General features: G+C 40.2%; 1 protein-coding gene across 2 annotated transcripts in view; it reads right to left on the bottom strand.

Annotated features, from left to right (window-relative positions):
* The window catches only part of COL9A1 (collagen, type IX, alpha 1), a 95308-nt gene that overhangs the window by 4726 nt on the left and 73842 nt on the right, over positions 1 to 16740 (bottom strand). For both annotated transcript variants that reach the window (XM_005875865.2, XM_014547408.1), the window contains 4 exons: positions 14906 to 15052; positions 14632 to 14686; positions 12776 to 12964; positions 5514 to 5591 (listed from right to left, as the gene is read on the bottom strand). In XM_005875865.2, coding sequence (XP_005875927.1) covers positions 5514 to 5591; positions 12776 to 12964; positions 14632 to 14686; positions 14906 to 15052 — 469 coding nt within the window. The remainder of the gene's footprint in view (positions 1 to 5513; positions 5592 to 12775; positions 12965 to 14631; positions 14687 to 14905; positions 15053 to 16740) is intronic.

The following is a 16740-nucleotide window of genomic DNA, read 5'->3' as shown; positions in this document are numbered from 1 at the left end:
TCCAAGTCATTCAAAAAGTCCAGTAGCTACATGGACAAATATGTATAAACTACTTTTCAAGTCTTAAGAAGAGACAGCACAGATCTAAAGTGTTGCCATTCTGCTCTGCCTGCCTGATGTGTGTTAGCTCCCCCAACTGCCTGACGACTACAGTGTTCTGAAATTTCAAGGACCTATGAAAATGCCATTGCCAAACATTCATGGTTTTTAAAACTGAACATCTATGTCATTCTCTGTGCAAACACTAGAGGACAGTCATGTCACATTGATGGAGGCCAAGCCACGCCAGGACATTCTGAAGAATCTAATGCAAGCTACAGAATGAAAGGACTGTTTATGCAGACTTTAAAAGGGGAAAAACACACAAACCTGAAAATAATTTAAAGTATTAAGTAGGGTGTTCGATATTAATCCACTGCTTATGTAAAATGTTTTATGTGCCAGGGACTTTCTTATATTTCTCACCTTATGCTGAGAGTACTTTTTTTTATGCACATATGTTTAAGAAGGAGGTATATAGTGGTTTGTTTGGGTAAGATCCCCACAATCAAATAATATCACTGCAGCAATGGAAATAAGATCAATGACTACTGCTAAACGTACTGCTAAACTAAGAGTGCCCTTGGTTTGCTTTTTGTTTTCCCCACTCAATAGTCACCAGCAGAGCTCACCTATGTGCAGATGTTGGGAGAATCCTGAATAACCCATTCATCCAGTGCGGCCCAGGGTGAAGCCAGCTCTACCCTCCCCGTCCAAGAAGGGAAAAGCGTCTCAGCTCACAAGTCACAGGCCTGGTGGCCACATACCTATGAGTCCTCATTCAACTCCTTTCCCTCATGAGTTTGAATGCACATGAAGGAGGCCAGGACTCATTATTAAATAGTTTTCCTTGAACTCCTCAGAGTGCCAAGGAACTCACTGCAAAGTTTGATGTCAGAAGGCATAGGGAGTTCCGCTTAATGAGATGACCCAATCAAGTAATGCCACTAAAGGCCTCTGGTAAGAAACTGGAGGTGGGGCCAGTGATTGAGGGGGCTCTAGAGTCCCAGGGGTCTCTAATGTGATCCACACAGCCATGCGAAAGAGGCAGAAAGGGAAGCAAGGCACTAAGTGGTTAGGGGACATGCCGAAGCCAGATGGCTGGGGTGGCGGGGACAAACTCATCTTATTACTGAACAGCCAGCCCATCATTTTGCCTACTAAGTGCACCTGAATGCAGAAGCATAAAGATCTGCCTCTATCGCCTATTACAGAGAGGACTTTGTCAGGAGATGTGGCCTTCGAAAGTCCCTATTTCCTCAAATATAAAAAGAGAAATAGCCATAATAACAGCTAAATTCGCAGAATGTGTGCCATATGCCAGGCACTACGCTCAGTGCTTTACATGTGGTAACACATACATAGGTCCCCCTAAATAACTCCATCGGGTAGGTGTGGTTATTATTGCCGTCATGCCGGGGAGAAACTGAAGCACTGAGAGGTAGAGGAGCTGAAAATAAGTAAGAGAGCAGTGCATACACCTGGCAGCCTGGTCCCAGAGCCCAGACTTCCTACATATCTGCCCCGACTACTGACTGAGAAGACACAAAATACATGGTATCTGTGTACTCTTGAACAGAAGAGCGCTGCAGCCCAAATGAGATCGATGTGATGTTGTAATAATAACCTATGGTCCATATTAGGTGATGTAGCATTACAGCCCAAAGGGCCGTGTAATTCTTAACCCTGAACAGAGTGGCAGATATGAAGGGGAGTTGGAGATAAAACTGTGCAGAGAGAATAAAGGAGTTCTGATAATTGATAGGTAATGAAGGCCTTGGCTGCATTTTTTTCGAATATATCAGATAGGTTAGCAGAAAGAAGAATGACCAAAATGACCTTTATCCCATTTAGGAGGATTTGTGTTCCAAATTTAACAGAAGGGACAACAGAGAAGGTTGTAAAATACCTGGTTCTGCAGGTTCTTTCTTTTAGGTAAAATATGTATTTACCTAGAAGGTTCCAGAGAGCTCCTGCATAGAGTAATGTGAAAGTTCCCCGGGGCCCTAAAGTCCTATTACCATTATCTTTGTGAGAGACCAGAAATCACATTTCTAATCACATTCCAAGCTCCACCAGGGAAATTTAAAATGGCCCAGCCTCTCAGTGGACAATTCATCAGTGAAATAATTTACTGCCAGCCAGTGCTTTGCATTTGTGACATGGAGTTGAAGAGGGTTTTGTGGGGGCAGGGCTGAGGTGTAGGGGTGGTGCTGGCTGAGAGAAGACTAGCTGATTGCTGCCCATTGAGAGCAGGAGCAAAAGGCTACAGGGGCCGCCCTAACCGGTTTGGCTCAGTAAATAGAGCGTCGGCCTGCGGACCAAGGGGTCCCAGGTTTGATTCCGGACAAGGGCGTGTACCTTGGTTGCAGGCACATCCCCAGTGGGGAGTGTGCAGGAGACAGCTGATTGATGTTTCTCTCTCATCAATATTTCTAACTCTCTATCCCTCTCCCTTCCTTTCTGTGAAAAAGTGAACATAATTTCAGGGGTCATCTTTTGATGAGTTCAAATGAACTGCATCCTATGATGCCTGCAATGGTCCTGCATTGGCCAGGCAGGCTCTTTTATAACCTCAGGGGAAACCCAGGTCAGAAGTCTTTTTAGCACAGGAAAATGGCTAGTGATTCCTGTAACTTATTTTACATTGATACTCCAAGTAGGTGAACAATTTCTCTTTTAAATTTTATTGAGTTGATATTCAAAACGTTTAGATATTAGAATGTTCATGAGTGCATAAACCATAATATTACATAACATTCTCAGCTGTTTAGGGCAGTGCCCTATAATCAAACCCATGACTATTTCTGCAATGAAACATAAGATAACATTCAGACTAAGTAAGATAAAGACTATATATGTCCTCACATTAGTTCATATTAGATTTTGTGCCCAAATAAGTTATATAACTGTTTTGGTTTTCAGAAGATCTTGGATTCTGGAATTGAGGGTAATAAATTACAGATCTATAAATTCAAGTATCAATGAATGAAGACGCTTTCATGTTTGTTGTTGTTATGATCAACATTCTTCATTCAACTGTTCAATTTATTATTAGTGCACTGATCTTGAGATGGAAATTGAACACATTCACTATTTTGCCTTTTGATTAAGGATATTCATCCTACAAGTCCTTTGGTTGATCTCTCCCCCTTACCCCCACCAATGGAGACAGACACCAGGGGGGTGAGGGCATGAGTTGGGGGGGGCGGTAAAAGGGGGGTAAGGACACATATGTAATACCTTACTCAATAAAGAAAAAAGAAAAAAGGAACTAGCTTTAGAGTAGGAATACCCCAAAATGCTCTCGTTCAGGAACTTGATGGATTTGGGAAACTGTCAGCTGTGCAATTATGTGCAGACCCAAGAATGACCTAAAACCCTAAGCCCAGGGCCTGTGCCTCAAAGAGTGTGATAACAAAGGCCCCTGGTGCCTGTGTGCTTTTGAAAGTTAGCCTTCGTTTTTAAAAAACAATGTCAAATATCCTCTCAATGAAAATATAAGAGAAGCTCAGAAAATGAAAGACCGAAATTTCAGTGGTACCAGGAAGGCAGGGGAAGGACTGGCAAAGGCAGAAAGGAGAAGGGCAGGTCTCAGGACTCCAGAAAAAGGGAGCCCGTAACATTTTTTAACAAATCAAATTTAAGTATGAGATCCAAGACCAGCTGCAACAAATTTACTTGTTTCTCATAAGGGAGAAAAGATGACAGCCAGGTACAGCGTCCAATGGTGAGCTTGTCCTACCTTACCATTGTGCCCGTACGTGGATGTCTCATGTACTAAAAAGCAATTCAGCCAAGTCCTATTTTGGCAGAACAACGGGAGGGAGCACTTGTAAACCCCTTCCAGTCAGACTCAGGGACACACCCCCCATCCCCAATGGGCTACTGCATGTGGGGGATCATGCGCCCCAGGTGGCAGCCTAATATACTGCCTATATAGAGCTAGTCTTCCTCAGTCTTCCCATTTTTAAGCTTAAAATTTTGTTTATCAACAGACTTTTTGAAAGAGTCACCAGAAACCATAATATATTTTTGTTAGAGGAGGATCTTGCCAATAGTGCAAGTGGCTGTTCCAAGAACTGTTAAGTGATTTGTCAACAAAATGGGAGGAGAAATTGTAAGGTTATCCTATGTATATAGATAATTAAGTACTTTGTAATGATGGTATTTTATCAGCTTTAAAGCCTCCTATTGCTGCCATTGATAAAGGAGAAAAGCACTCAGTAAATTCTATTTCTTTTTTCTCTCTTCTAAACACCTATCAATGAATCCAGGCTCATCTAAAATACTCTTCTCTTGGTCCCATTTAGCTCCAAGCAGATTCTTTCCTTTTCCAATCACACACACACACAAAATCAATTTATGAAAATATCTTGACGGGCCCACAGTTTTAGCGAAGCGGTGTTGGAGCTATCTCCAAATGTGTTCATATTTTTTAAAGGTATTTTAATGAGAAAGCAATCCCCAGGAGCAATGAAATGTATAATTAGAAAGCAATGGTGTTTGGGGCTGCAATTATAGCCATGATTGAATACATAAGCCTGTGGCAGAATTAGAACATGATTATTTCTTTTTCTAAATTTCCTTAAAACAAGTTTTGCAAATCTACTGTGGAAATATGAGCCACCCTTTCTCTGCACAGCTCCTCTGACCTCACCTCTCCTCAGCTCCAGGATTGGTGAGCCTTACTGAGCAGCGATAAGAGAGTGTGTTGTACAACAGCACCTCACTCTTGCTCTTAAACTGGCTGGCTTTCGATCCTGCTATGCGGCTTCTGTGGCTGGGCCTGTAAGTCATTTCCCAGTGGACGGGTGTGCTGCAGCCTGAACTCCGGGGGACAGAGTCACCAGTGTGTAAGGAGAGAACAGACGCCCAGTGAGAGAATCCAGGCTCTCGCACACAGGCTGCTCTGTGGCCTCAGTTGACACAGCAGTGGTATGTGGCTGGTGCGTGGCTCTTTGTGGCTATGCGTAGGAATATTCAGGTTTATATATTTATTTATTTTGGGGAATGGGTTTCTAGAAGGTCAGGATGTTTGAAATAGGAGCTTTTAAAATAAAATTTTAGTTACTCTCTGTGCAATAGTTTGAAGATTTGGATGAATTTTCCTGTTGCTCTGACTTTTTAGTTCAAATTAAAAAAAAAAAACAGGAAACTATCAACTGGGATTGAAATGGAGAGAATCCCATTCCTTCAGAATTTCATACTAAGTGCATGTGGCTGGACCAACAATTTTTAAAATATCCATTAAAAAGTTAATATTTCAAGTCCTGACATGTATTTTCTCACAAAGAATACAAATGTGATTTAGAGATCATTTAACTCTTCATTAAAGTTGGTCTGGAAAAAATTGATGCCAGCCATTCTCAAGTATCACGTGATATGCTTAAGTAATTAAAGAACAATTCTTTAAAATATTATCCCATTTGCTACCAACTTCTCGACCTCCTCCTGCCATACATCACACTTACCTGGTAGGCCTGTAGCTCCGGGCAAACCCTTGGGGCCTCTTCCTGGAGGGCCACGTTCTCCCTTTTCTCCCAAGTCACCTGCATAGTGTTAGAGAATATTATATTTCTATATATCTATACAAAATAAAGTTCTGTAATTTTAAACTTTAATCAAAGCCCAAATTCTAAAACCAAAAGGTCATAAAATTGCCACAACTAGATTGTAGCAAGGCAAAAATCAAGTTAATTATAATAATGGATCTAAGGGGGGAAATCAAATAACCATAGTCATAGATGCTGAGAAGACATTTGAAAAAACTGAACACACATTCCTGATGCAACAGTCAATAAAATAATAATCAATGTCTACCTCCTTAACATGAAAAAAACCTACTCTCTTCTCTCAACCCAAAAGCTAGCCTGATGCTTAGTGGGAAACATGGTAAGCAGCCCCACCACAGTCAGAACATTATAAAGATTCCTCCTGTATCACTATTACTTATCATTTGGTTTGCGAAGTTAAGACTATCTGTTTCCAGGTACTGTGTGTGTGTGTGTATGTATATATATATATATATATATATATATATATATATACACACACACATATATATTAAACCCTAGAAAATCAACTCCAAATATACTACAAACAATAAGATAATTCAGTAAAATGGCATGATACAAAGTTAATATATAAATCAATAATTTTCATATATAAAAAAATCAGTAATTGGTAGTGAAAAATGATACCATCTGTAATAGCAATTAAAGTAGTAAATACTAGGAATAAGTTTAATCAGAAATATGCAAATACAACATGAAAACACTTGATATTTCTAAAGGATATGAAAAGACTGAGGAAATGTTCTCATCTGGAATGACATCATCATAACAGTCGTCAGTTCGCCCTGCGCTGAATTTTCATCATGAGCCCAGTAAAAATACAGATTTTTTAAACCAGAGAGGTGATTCTGAAGTTTGTATAGAAAAAACACATAAAACAGAATAGCCATAAGAATTCCCAAAAGAAAAGCAACTTGAAGGGAATTAATACTACCAAATATTAAACCGTTAAAATATTGTGGGACTGGGACATGAGTAGACAGACCAGTGAAACAGAATAGAAAATCTAAAAACAGGCCCAAATACACATAGGAATTTGGTTGTTTTAAAGGTGTCATCTCAGAGTGGGGGAAAAGTTGAATAATTTGATAATAAGTGTTGCAAAAGTGAGTAGCCTACTTGAAATAAAACATGTTGGATCTATTTCTCACACCACAAGCCGGAATAAATGGCAAATGTATCAAATATTTTAAATGCAATTTAAGAACCAAAAGAAAACAAGGGAGAATTATTTTACCACCTCAGATTCGAGTTGGACTTTCTAGTATGACATGAAGAGTTCTAACTCTAATATAAGGAGTTCCTAAAATCAATACAAAAAGGCCAACAACACAATAAATAATAAGCAAAATACATGAGCAAAAAAAGTCTGTAAAATGAAATAAAAGGCTCTTACCTATATAAAAACATTCCCTGACTTCACTCTCATAACAGAATTAATGTAAACTTAGGATAAATAAGGATGCTATTTTAACCTACATGATCAGCAAAAATTCCAAAGTTTAATTAAATATATGCTAGCTGTTGAAAAATACACTATCACGCATTGCTGATAAGAGTGTGAATTGGTACAGTTTCTTGGAGGGTAACTTAACAATATCTATCAAAATTATAAATAGAACTACCATTTTACCCAGCAAGTCCACTTCTAGGAATTTATTCTAGAGATATAGAGCTTATGTTGATATTTGTACAAAAAGGAAACATATGCAGTGGTGCTCACTGAAGCCTTACTATAATAGCAGAAGATTGAAAACACTCTGAATGTCCATGAAAGAGTTATATACATTTTGGTAATTCCACAGAATGGAATACTATGCAGCTATGAAGAAGAATCAGGAAGCTCTTTGAAATGATCTTCAAGACATTGTTAAATGAAAAACACATGGTCCAGATCACTTACTACAAGACCATATGGCTTGTTTTTTAAAGAATCTAGGGCAAATACACTATATTCATATATCCTTGTATATCATAGTTAGTAAGGATGTAGAAGAAATTAACAATAGTGATGACCTCAGGGGAAGAATAAAGAAACCTCAGCAAATGGGAGACAGGAGTGATAGAAAAGCTCTTTGCTAAATATTTTCTATATATTTTAAAATTCTTAAATAATGTAAGTTTAGTATTACCAAAAAATAAATTAATGAATTTCCAAATGTTAAAGTGTGCTATCAAAAGTGCCTGCATTTTACTATGGACTCATTATTTACAGAGAATGTGGTTTGGATTGGTACCAACCATGTGTATTTGTATGACAGTTGATTACATTCAGGGAATCAGCAGTCACAGAACAAAGCTGCTTCAATTATCCTGGTGCCTGCAGAGACTAAACCCAGAAACTCGGCCTCATTAACAGAGTGTTCTGATACCTTACTCAACTGGTCCTCAATGACTTCTAGTGCTCCCAGTACAAGCAGGCATTATCCTACTCTCTCATTAGTATTGTATTATATTATTTTCTACTAGAAAATGCAATGGTATTTTGTAACGAATTCTATACAAAATCGTTTTTCCCAAACATCTGTATCAGCCCAACCTCATTCAATACTGAGTCTTTGTAATGACTTAAAAACAAAGGCATGTATAAAACAAAAATGGGAAGCATATCTGTACAACCATCGATACATTAGTAAATAGTCAACCATCTCTCATTATGAAGGAATGTTTAGTTATCATACTTTGATTTTAACTGTGAATGTCCTTGTGTGGATATTTTTATGCTGAAACAACTACATTTTCAAAGCAATTTAAATTTATGTAAATACTGTGTAAGGAACAGAGCTCAGGACGGACTCATATTCACACACACTACTTTTTTCACACTCATCATTAATCTAGTCTTCCTGTATTAGGAAGAGATGACAATTGGCATTTTTAAAACTAACAGCTGAAGCACTCTTGTTAACTTAGCAATTTAAATGTCATATCACTGCAATTCTGGAGACTGGCAATGAGAAGAGAATCTTTAAAGGTGCTGTATTTTTTCATACATGAGATGAAATTATAAATTAAAATGCAACTTTCACACAGATAGTGAAAGCTAAACACATTCAGCATGAAGCCATGACAACTTGAAAATGTTGCTTGCAAGGAGGAAGACTGCTGTCTTAGTTGTGATGCTGTATTCTGGTACTGGTCATAAGAAAACAAATTTCAGATGGGCTCCAAGACAGCCATGCTGCACACTGCTGTTCCACAGCCTGGTTCTGTTTGTCACCAGGGTTAATCTACTTCTTCAAGGCCTGAGCCCGCCTTCTTCTGAGATGTTCAAAAAGTGGCTTAACAGTCCACCTTTGTTAGCCTATTGTGTCATAAAATACATATAAAAAGCTTATAAAATCAGCTTTACATAAGGTATGAAGCAAAGAACACAGTTTGAAGAGAAAAACAGCTTATTATGAACAGAGTGGCTAAAACTAAATAAATTTTCATTGCTCCATCGTTGCTCTTTATTTAATTTGTTTGAAAGTTATTATTGAAGGTCCATCGTCATGTGACAGCTTAATATTTTAAAAAGTGTTGGTCACAGTATGACTGTACTTTCTCAAACCTTCACTCACATACTGACATGCCTGTCTGACTCACACTGAAATATCTGAAAAAATATGCAGCTTTACTCATAAGAACTTAAAATGAATCCACACTGTGAACATTCAAAAATGGTATTTATGTCATCAAAGACTGACTTAATACTGTCAGTATTAAGAATCTAGGGCAAATACACTATATTCATATATCCTTGCATATCATAGTTAGTAAGGATGTAGAAGAAATTAACAATAGTGATGACCTCAGGGGAAGAATAAGGAAAGTGAACATAGGCCGTTAGATGTCTCTCTTGCTCCTGCTTGAGTACACACATAAAATGTACACCATGCATGGGCTTTGGCCCTAAGATGTTTGCATAATATTATATGAAACATGTTGATAAAAAACAAAAACATATAACATATGTATAAATGACTTAAGCTCTGAGAATCACTTGAGGCCTATTTCTACTGGCTCCTATTGAAAGTGTGCTACTGTGTTTTTCAGAGTAATTTTTAGGAGGAAAATAGTGATTTACTTAAGACATAGCCTGAACTACTAAGAGCTTTAGTAAAACTTATTTCTTACTTACATGAAAATTTCTCTAGGAAAACCATCTCAAAGTGACAACATGGCAGAGCAAGGCTCCCTACCTTTATGAGGGATGGGGAAAGGCAACAGCTGACAATGAAATGCATCTCTCTTCTCTAATTGGCTGAACATTGATGTCTCAAATGGGAAGTGCTTCTTCTCACGGGAAAGGTGATCTGTAACCTTTGGATGGTGAAACACTATGTTCTCTATTACATGCCATTGTTAATGAATGTGGGGGGACGAGAGAGGTCAAGGCCAGTGACCTAGAATCATACATTCCCAAGTGTGTGACAGCACTGACTGATAAAGAAAATCTGATTACTTTTTCTGCATACACCCCAAGTTTTAAGAAATGAAACGTGAAAAGGTGCTGCTTTAAAGGAATCCAATGACAAGAGAGATGGAGGGCGCTGGGGAGAGAAAGTCTTTTAGAAAGAAAGAAAAGGACTGCATCACTTATAGACTATGTCATGAATACTGAAGGAAAATTAGGGGGAAATCCCTTATATGATCAAGCTGTGCTTGACAAATGGACTTAGTGGTGGAGACATTGCCCACGTTCCAGATATAGAAATGTACCTTTCTCCCCCTCAAAATTAGGTTTATCTCCTACCTAGGGCCAAATCAGCCCAGCCCAGCCCAGCCACAAGTCAGTGCTGTTAAGAGATTTCCAGCCTGGCCAATGTGTCTCAGTGGTTGAGAGTCAACCTATGAATCAGGAGGTCACGGTTCATTTGATTCCCAGTCAGGGCAATGCCTACGTTGTGGGCTCAGTCCCCAGTGTGGGGCGTGCAAGAGGCAGCCGATCAATGATTCTCTCTCTCTCATCATTGATGTTTCTAACTCTCTCCCTCTTCCTTCCTCTCTGAAATCAATAAAAATATTTTTTAAAGGGCTTTCTGGACAGTTTTCAAACATTTCATCTTTGTTTCTGTAGTCCTCCGCCCTAGTTGCACATTGAAATCACCTGGGGTGTATTTTTAAATTCCAACGCCCAGACCAATTAAATCAGAATCTCTGGGAATGGGACCCAGACGCGAGTCATTCCTAAAGCTCCTCAGGTGGTCCCAGCACGCAGCCCGGCCTGTGGAGGGCAGCTCTGGGCCGCCTCTCCTAACAGAGCAAGTCAACAGTTTGCCATTTTAAAGGAATCAGATGGGACTTGAGGAGAGTTCTGTTACTAACTCAAAGTTAGGCTCTACCCAAATAGGGAGACTTCCTTTCAGCCAAGGACCATAGGGCTGTGGCTTCTATAGGCCCTACAGGTGTCCCTTTTCAGCAGGAAAATGGGCCTCGTGCACTTAGGTGCATGGGAATCCGGCCTCTTGTTAGGACGCAGACTGCTGGGCCCCACCTCCAGTTCTGATCAGAGGTCTGGTGGGCTGGAGAGCCTGCACTCTCAACAAGGTCTCTCCCTGGTGCTGCGATGCTCCTGGGGCCACTCTTTCACAACCACAGCTCCCAAGTGAACCCCCAAGAGCTAAGAAGACATCCTAGGCGCGCCGACACAACGGAGCCAACTAAGTCAGCCATCGCCCAAGGTAATGGAGTTTCTTAAGATGGTTTACAGAATGAAGGGGAACTAACCGTAAAGCACCTACGGCGTGAGTTTCTAAACTAACAGCTAAAAGCAGGACAGCAATGAATGCCGATGTGATTTTCTCAGATAAATTTTTCCTCCAGTTCTCTGTAAGATAAACTCTGAGCTCTCTCCATATCTGGTTTTGTCTAGCCTCTGAAAACTCTGAAATGGTGCCAGGCTTACAAGAGGCCCCAGTCAGGGCTCATCTATTAACATGAACACGCCAAAAAAAATGTAATTAAGGAAATTATTCCAGCTGAGGGTATAGTTAGCCAAATGCATCAGCAATTCATTTATAGATCCAAAAAGGCAGCTTGCTTGCCCTCTGACCATTCACACCATAATATTTAATCCTAATTGGAGCACCACCATTTTAAAAATAAGTCTTTCTCTCATTTATTTTATGCCACACCTTTCTGAAGTTCCCCGGAGAGCTGTCAGTCACTCATCATGGTATAGAACAGTGGTTCTCAACCTTCTGGCCCTTTAAATACTGTTCCTCATGTTGTGACCCAACCATAAAATTATTTTCGTTGCTACTTCATAACTGTAATGTTGCTACTGTTATGAATCATAATGTAAATATCTGATATGCAGGATGGTCTTAGGCAACCCCTGTGAAAGGGTCGTTTGACCGCCAAAGGGGTCTCGACCCACAGGCTGAAAACCGCTGATATAGAAACTCCTCATTTTATCTAGTCGTCTCTGTAAATGATCCAGGGCACACACACCCCAAGATGACATACTCACCTCAACTTGCAAATGCCATTTGAGGCAACCAGTCCTTCTGCAAGTCCTATTTAATACCTAACACACAACCCTATTTTTCTGAAAAAAAAATACTGGATACCAGAGCTTAACGTGCTTTAAGTAGAAGGGGAAGAAACAGACTCTCTCATGCTCCCTCACATGTTAAAGGAGGAATGAGGTTAGATTGTACTTCAGAGCTGGAAAAAAAAAAGCCCATCAAAACCAAACATCCAATGTCACATTTTAGAAGAAGGGAGAGGCAGCTTCAACTCATAATGTAATTTTTCTTATGTCCTGCTAACCAAGTTTGTTCGTTTAAGTAACCGATACAAACATCCTAAGGCTGGTTGTCATCTTAGAAGACCTCTACACTAATTTTAAAGTCTGAAAAAAATAATAAACAGCTGGATGATCCTGTTCTCGGTTCTGTTGTTTAGTTTGAACGATGGCGTTGAGGCAGCGTATAATTGGAAAAGGTCAGTGCTGGAAGTCAAGGGACCTTAATGCTGGTGTTTACTCTGCTGTTGTCGTAGAGCAAGGTCAAGGGAGTACCAGGTAACAGTTTTCTAATCCTCGCCATCAGCATCGCAAAAGAGAATAACATATCATAGCTCACAGAATACTGGAGCCTGGTAGGACATGCGAATACACCTGGAAAAGGACTGTGTGTGTTCCTTGGTTCCACCTGGGCAAAAAGGCTTACCTTTAGGCCCCCTCAAACCAAGAGCACCAGGGGGCCCTTTCATGCCTGGGAGGCCACGAAGTCCCATCTGGCCCGGGAAGCCATTCTCTCCAGGGGGCCCTGGGGGACCAGGGAGTCCAGGCCTCCCAGGGAGGCCGGAAGCTCCCGAGTCTGGACGCTTGAGACTAGCAGCCATCTCAGCAAGATGCTCTAAAAGATAATAAACAAAACAGCCCAGAGAAGTCAGAGACATGAAAGGGATACAAAAGAAAAGAGAGGTATTTCAAGTGCCTTTAAAAAAAAAAAAAAGAAAGAAATGTGTCACCAGAACTTCAAAATTGGTGGGGAGAAGTGAATCAAGTTGGATCATTTTCCCAGGGGCTCCCTGCCAGGAAGCTTCGTGGGGCTGTTCTATTCAGCTCTGCCTGGATATATTTGGTCCTGCTGGTGTGAGACCAGGGACAAAGGGATGGGGATTAAAAAAAAACTAAACTAAACTGCGGGGCTCTGGGGTGAGTGGTGTTCTAAAAGAATGAGGGTGTCACCTGCATCCTGACTTATCGGAAAGCCCAGGATGGGGACAAAATGAGTTTCTTCGCAGAGGTAGAATGATGTCCAGAGCTTTTTAAAAGCCAAGGACAGCATCCAGAATGAGTATTGAGACACCATTTGAGGCCTAGCCTCACAGGTTTAGCTTGAAGATACTAAGTAACTTGAAATACTTTGCGAATTCATGACTTCTTATGAATTCTTCTTTTCAAAAGTTTTTTTCATTCTTGGAGTAGACAATGAACATTAAAAATAGCCTGCTTCCTGGGAATGGTCACAGTCTGTCTTAAACATTAATAACTTTGTGGGCTTTTTCAGGAACCATTAAATAGATTAAGAATCATCCACTAAAACCATAGAGAACAAGGCAATGTTCCCATTATAATACTCTAAGGAACAAATTCTAATGTAATATGTTTTCATGCTTTAGGGTGTAAAGGAGAATAGGAATTGGAAACACATTTCTAACCAATATTTTAAAACTGTTTCAATGTGAGTATGCTAAGCGTGCCTTACATAAGTAAGAGCTAGTATAAAGTCACAATTTTCTGGATACATGATGTTTAAAATGGAAGTATCCTTTCAAGATGTCTGCAGTGAAGAGATTATATTGGTTTTCAAATACAGAGGTGACCGTTTTGTTCTGGAAAACTCTACGAGACAAATTAGACAATCTCATCAGCATACAAAGAAGAGTATTCCTTTCTGCCAGGAGTAGTTCCAACCAGAATAAGACAATTACTTGCCAGAAAGCCCCAGGGTGACCAGGTCTCCTGCTACAGGAGGATTTGCACACCTCCGTTTTCAGTGTGACTGTGGCGAACAGCAATTGCCATAGCTACAGGGCAGTTAAGGTAAAGGTTAACTAATGTGAACATATGTCACCATTTTGGTAAAATACCAGTTCTTGATTTTCAGTAAAGGTGGGTGCATGAGTAGCCATACTGTCCTTATGCTTCTTACGGCTGGAGTCTGTCAATTACTCCTCATGTGATCTACAGAGAGAGCCTGGGTCAGTGCTGGGCACTCACTGAGTGGTAGGGTGTTGAAGAAGGAAAAGATACCTGAGAATTGTAGTTTCAACAGGGAAAAGTAAGTGTGTGTGTGTGTGTGTGTGTGTGTGTGTGTGCGCGCGCGCTTTCTTGTAAATTAATACCTTTGGCCAAAAAAAGTCCCAGGCTAATCCAGAAAGGCAATATTTTTTTTTCTTTGAAGCTATAAGCTATTGTGATAACGACCGATTGGATAAAAACAGAACTGACATGAGTATTATTTAAAAACTCCCTCCTTTAAAGCATACGAAAAATCAAGCATTATGATTTATTTACCTTGCATGACCCTCATGCACACCTGCTTAATGTGCTGATCTGTCGGTGCTCTCCCCTGCGGCAGGAAAGGAAAAGGCAGTCATACACGGAACCACAGACAGGCTCTGTCACAGGGTAAACGGACAGACGTGGCAGGAACAGGTGGCGGGACTTACAACAGGACAACTGCCCACACTGCCCAGGAGCGGTGTCCGGGCTAGCCAGGCGGCCCCCACCCCGTGTGCTGTGGGATGGAGTCCCCACAGAGAAAGGGTGGACACTGCCTTCCACTCACCGGAGGGCCCTCGATGCCAGGCAGGCCGGTGGCGCCCTGTTCTCCCTGCACACCTCGGGGTCCCGGTGGTCCTTTTGGTCCCTCCACTCCGGGAAGCCCCCGACCGCCTTCAGGCCCCCTCAGGCCAGGCTCCCCGGGGTTACCCACCTAGAACAAAGGCACGGTGTGACACTAGGACTAAATACAAGTCTGCTTAGGATGGATACAATATTAATATTCAAACTTGGAGGTTTACCACATTCTATTCATTCAGAGGTGAAAATTTCTCAACGTAGACACATAGTGCCGCACTACTCACCAGTCTCTTTGAATTCCAGTTCAAGCGAACTTTTAAAGAATCTTTCCTTTTTGCATAGTTATTATTTCAAATTGGTAACTGAAATAATGCATCTTTAAAACCACATTCTTAATACTTTAAGCTACTTCCAAAGAGCAAGCTAGCTGTTAATAAGGCTTGTTAACTTTTTCTTTCCACAAAAAGGCCACCGAGTTCTTACATGTTACTTTGTATATCACAAATACAGCAAGCATAAAACAAAGATATCTCTAAGAACAGAAGGCATTTAGCTTTTATAAGATTCTTTGGAGAATTTGAAGATGCCAGATATATCCAGCAATTATAAAATACTAACGTGAACTAAATCAATACATGTAAAACACCACATTTACAACATTGCATTTAAAAGCAATGCATTTAAAATACTGAAACAAAAAGACTAAGTCCATAATTTAAGTATTGAAAAGTTAAAAATCTAAATATTGACAAAGTTAGAAATAAACTGTTTCCTTAGCACAAAAGCATAATCACATTAGATTTTTGTCTTCTGGAAGCAAACCACTGAAAGCATTTCATGGAGTCCTCGAGTACAATAACTGCTTTAGAAAGAGACTGAATAAATTCACTTTTTGTTAAACTACCTCGGGTAGAATGTGTGGTGCAGTAGTTACAATGTGCTGTTGTTTATAGAATAAGAATGAGAAGATAAAAGAACAGGAGGCAGCAAGGGATGCTAAAGTTCAAGATACGAATGTTCATAAAGCAACTTAATCCTGCTTCCTTTTCATATGAAACATTTCTCTAGAAGAAGCTCTTTGAAACACTCAAATGTCTCAAACTGAAGGGAAGAAGGCAATGAAGCAATGCTTTCACCAGACACATCTAAAGAAAGCTCAGCAAGTGTGCTTTTTCCAATCTCTCTTTATGCAAAAAAAAATTATATTCATCTAAGTCAACCTGTCAAAATTGCTCCTAGGAAGAAATTCCGGCTTAAAGACTTCCCGAAAGGCAGTGTCAACAGAGAGAGCGAAGGATGTGCAATGCGGGGCTGGGGAGTTGTCAGGTGACTGGCGTGCAGAACTGTAACAGCTTCTGAAGCAACCCCGAGGAGAAGCCAAAGTGAATGCAGAAATGCATTAGCGAACTGGCAGAAAACAAAGGAGACCGAATCAGTGCAGTTTCTGCCGACAATGCTAAAATATTGCTGGAATAAGAGACAAGAAATTTTTGATGAAGAGATCAAGGCACCAGGACATGATAAGGACCCTGGATCTCTGGGGGGAAATTCCTTGGGTGAGGAGAGGTATTCTAAAGTAGAAACAGCCTTCACCTGCTATCAGGTTTGTCTACGCCAGTGATGGCGAACCTATGACACACGTGTCAGAGGTGACACGTGAACTCATTTTTTTGGTTGATTTTTCTTTGTTAAATGGCATTTAAATATATAAAATAAATATCAAAAATATAAGTCTTTGTTTTACTATGGTTGCAAATATCAAAAAATTTCTATATGTGACACGGCACCAGAGTTAAGTTAGGGTTTTCCAAAATGCTGACA

This window comes from Myotis brandtii, unplaced genomic scaffold (assembly GCF_000412655.1).
Source record: "Myotis brandtii unplaced genomic scaffold, ASM41265v1 scaffold471, whole genome shotgun sequence".
NCBI classification, from domain to species: Eukaryota; Metazoa; Chordata; class Mammalia; order Chiroptera; family Vespertilionidae; genus Myotis; species Myotis brandtii.
This window is presented reverse-complemented; position numbering and strand designations above follow the sequence as displayed.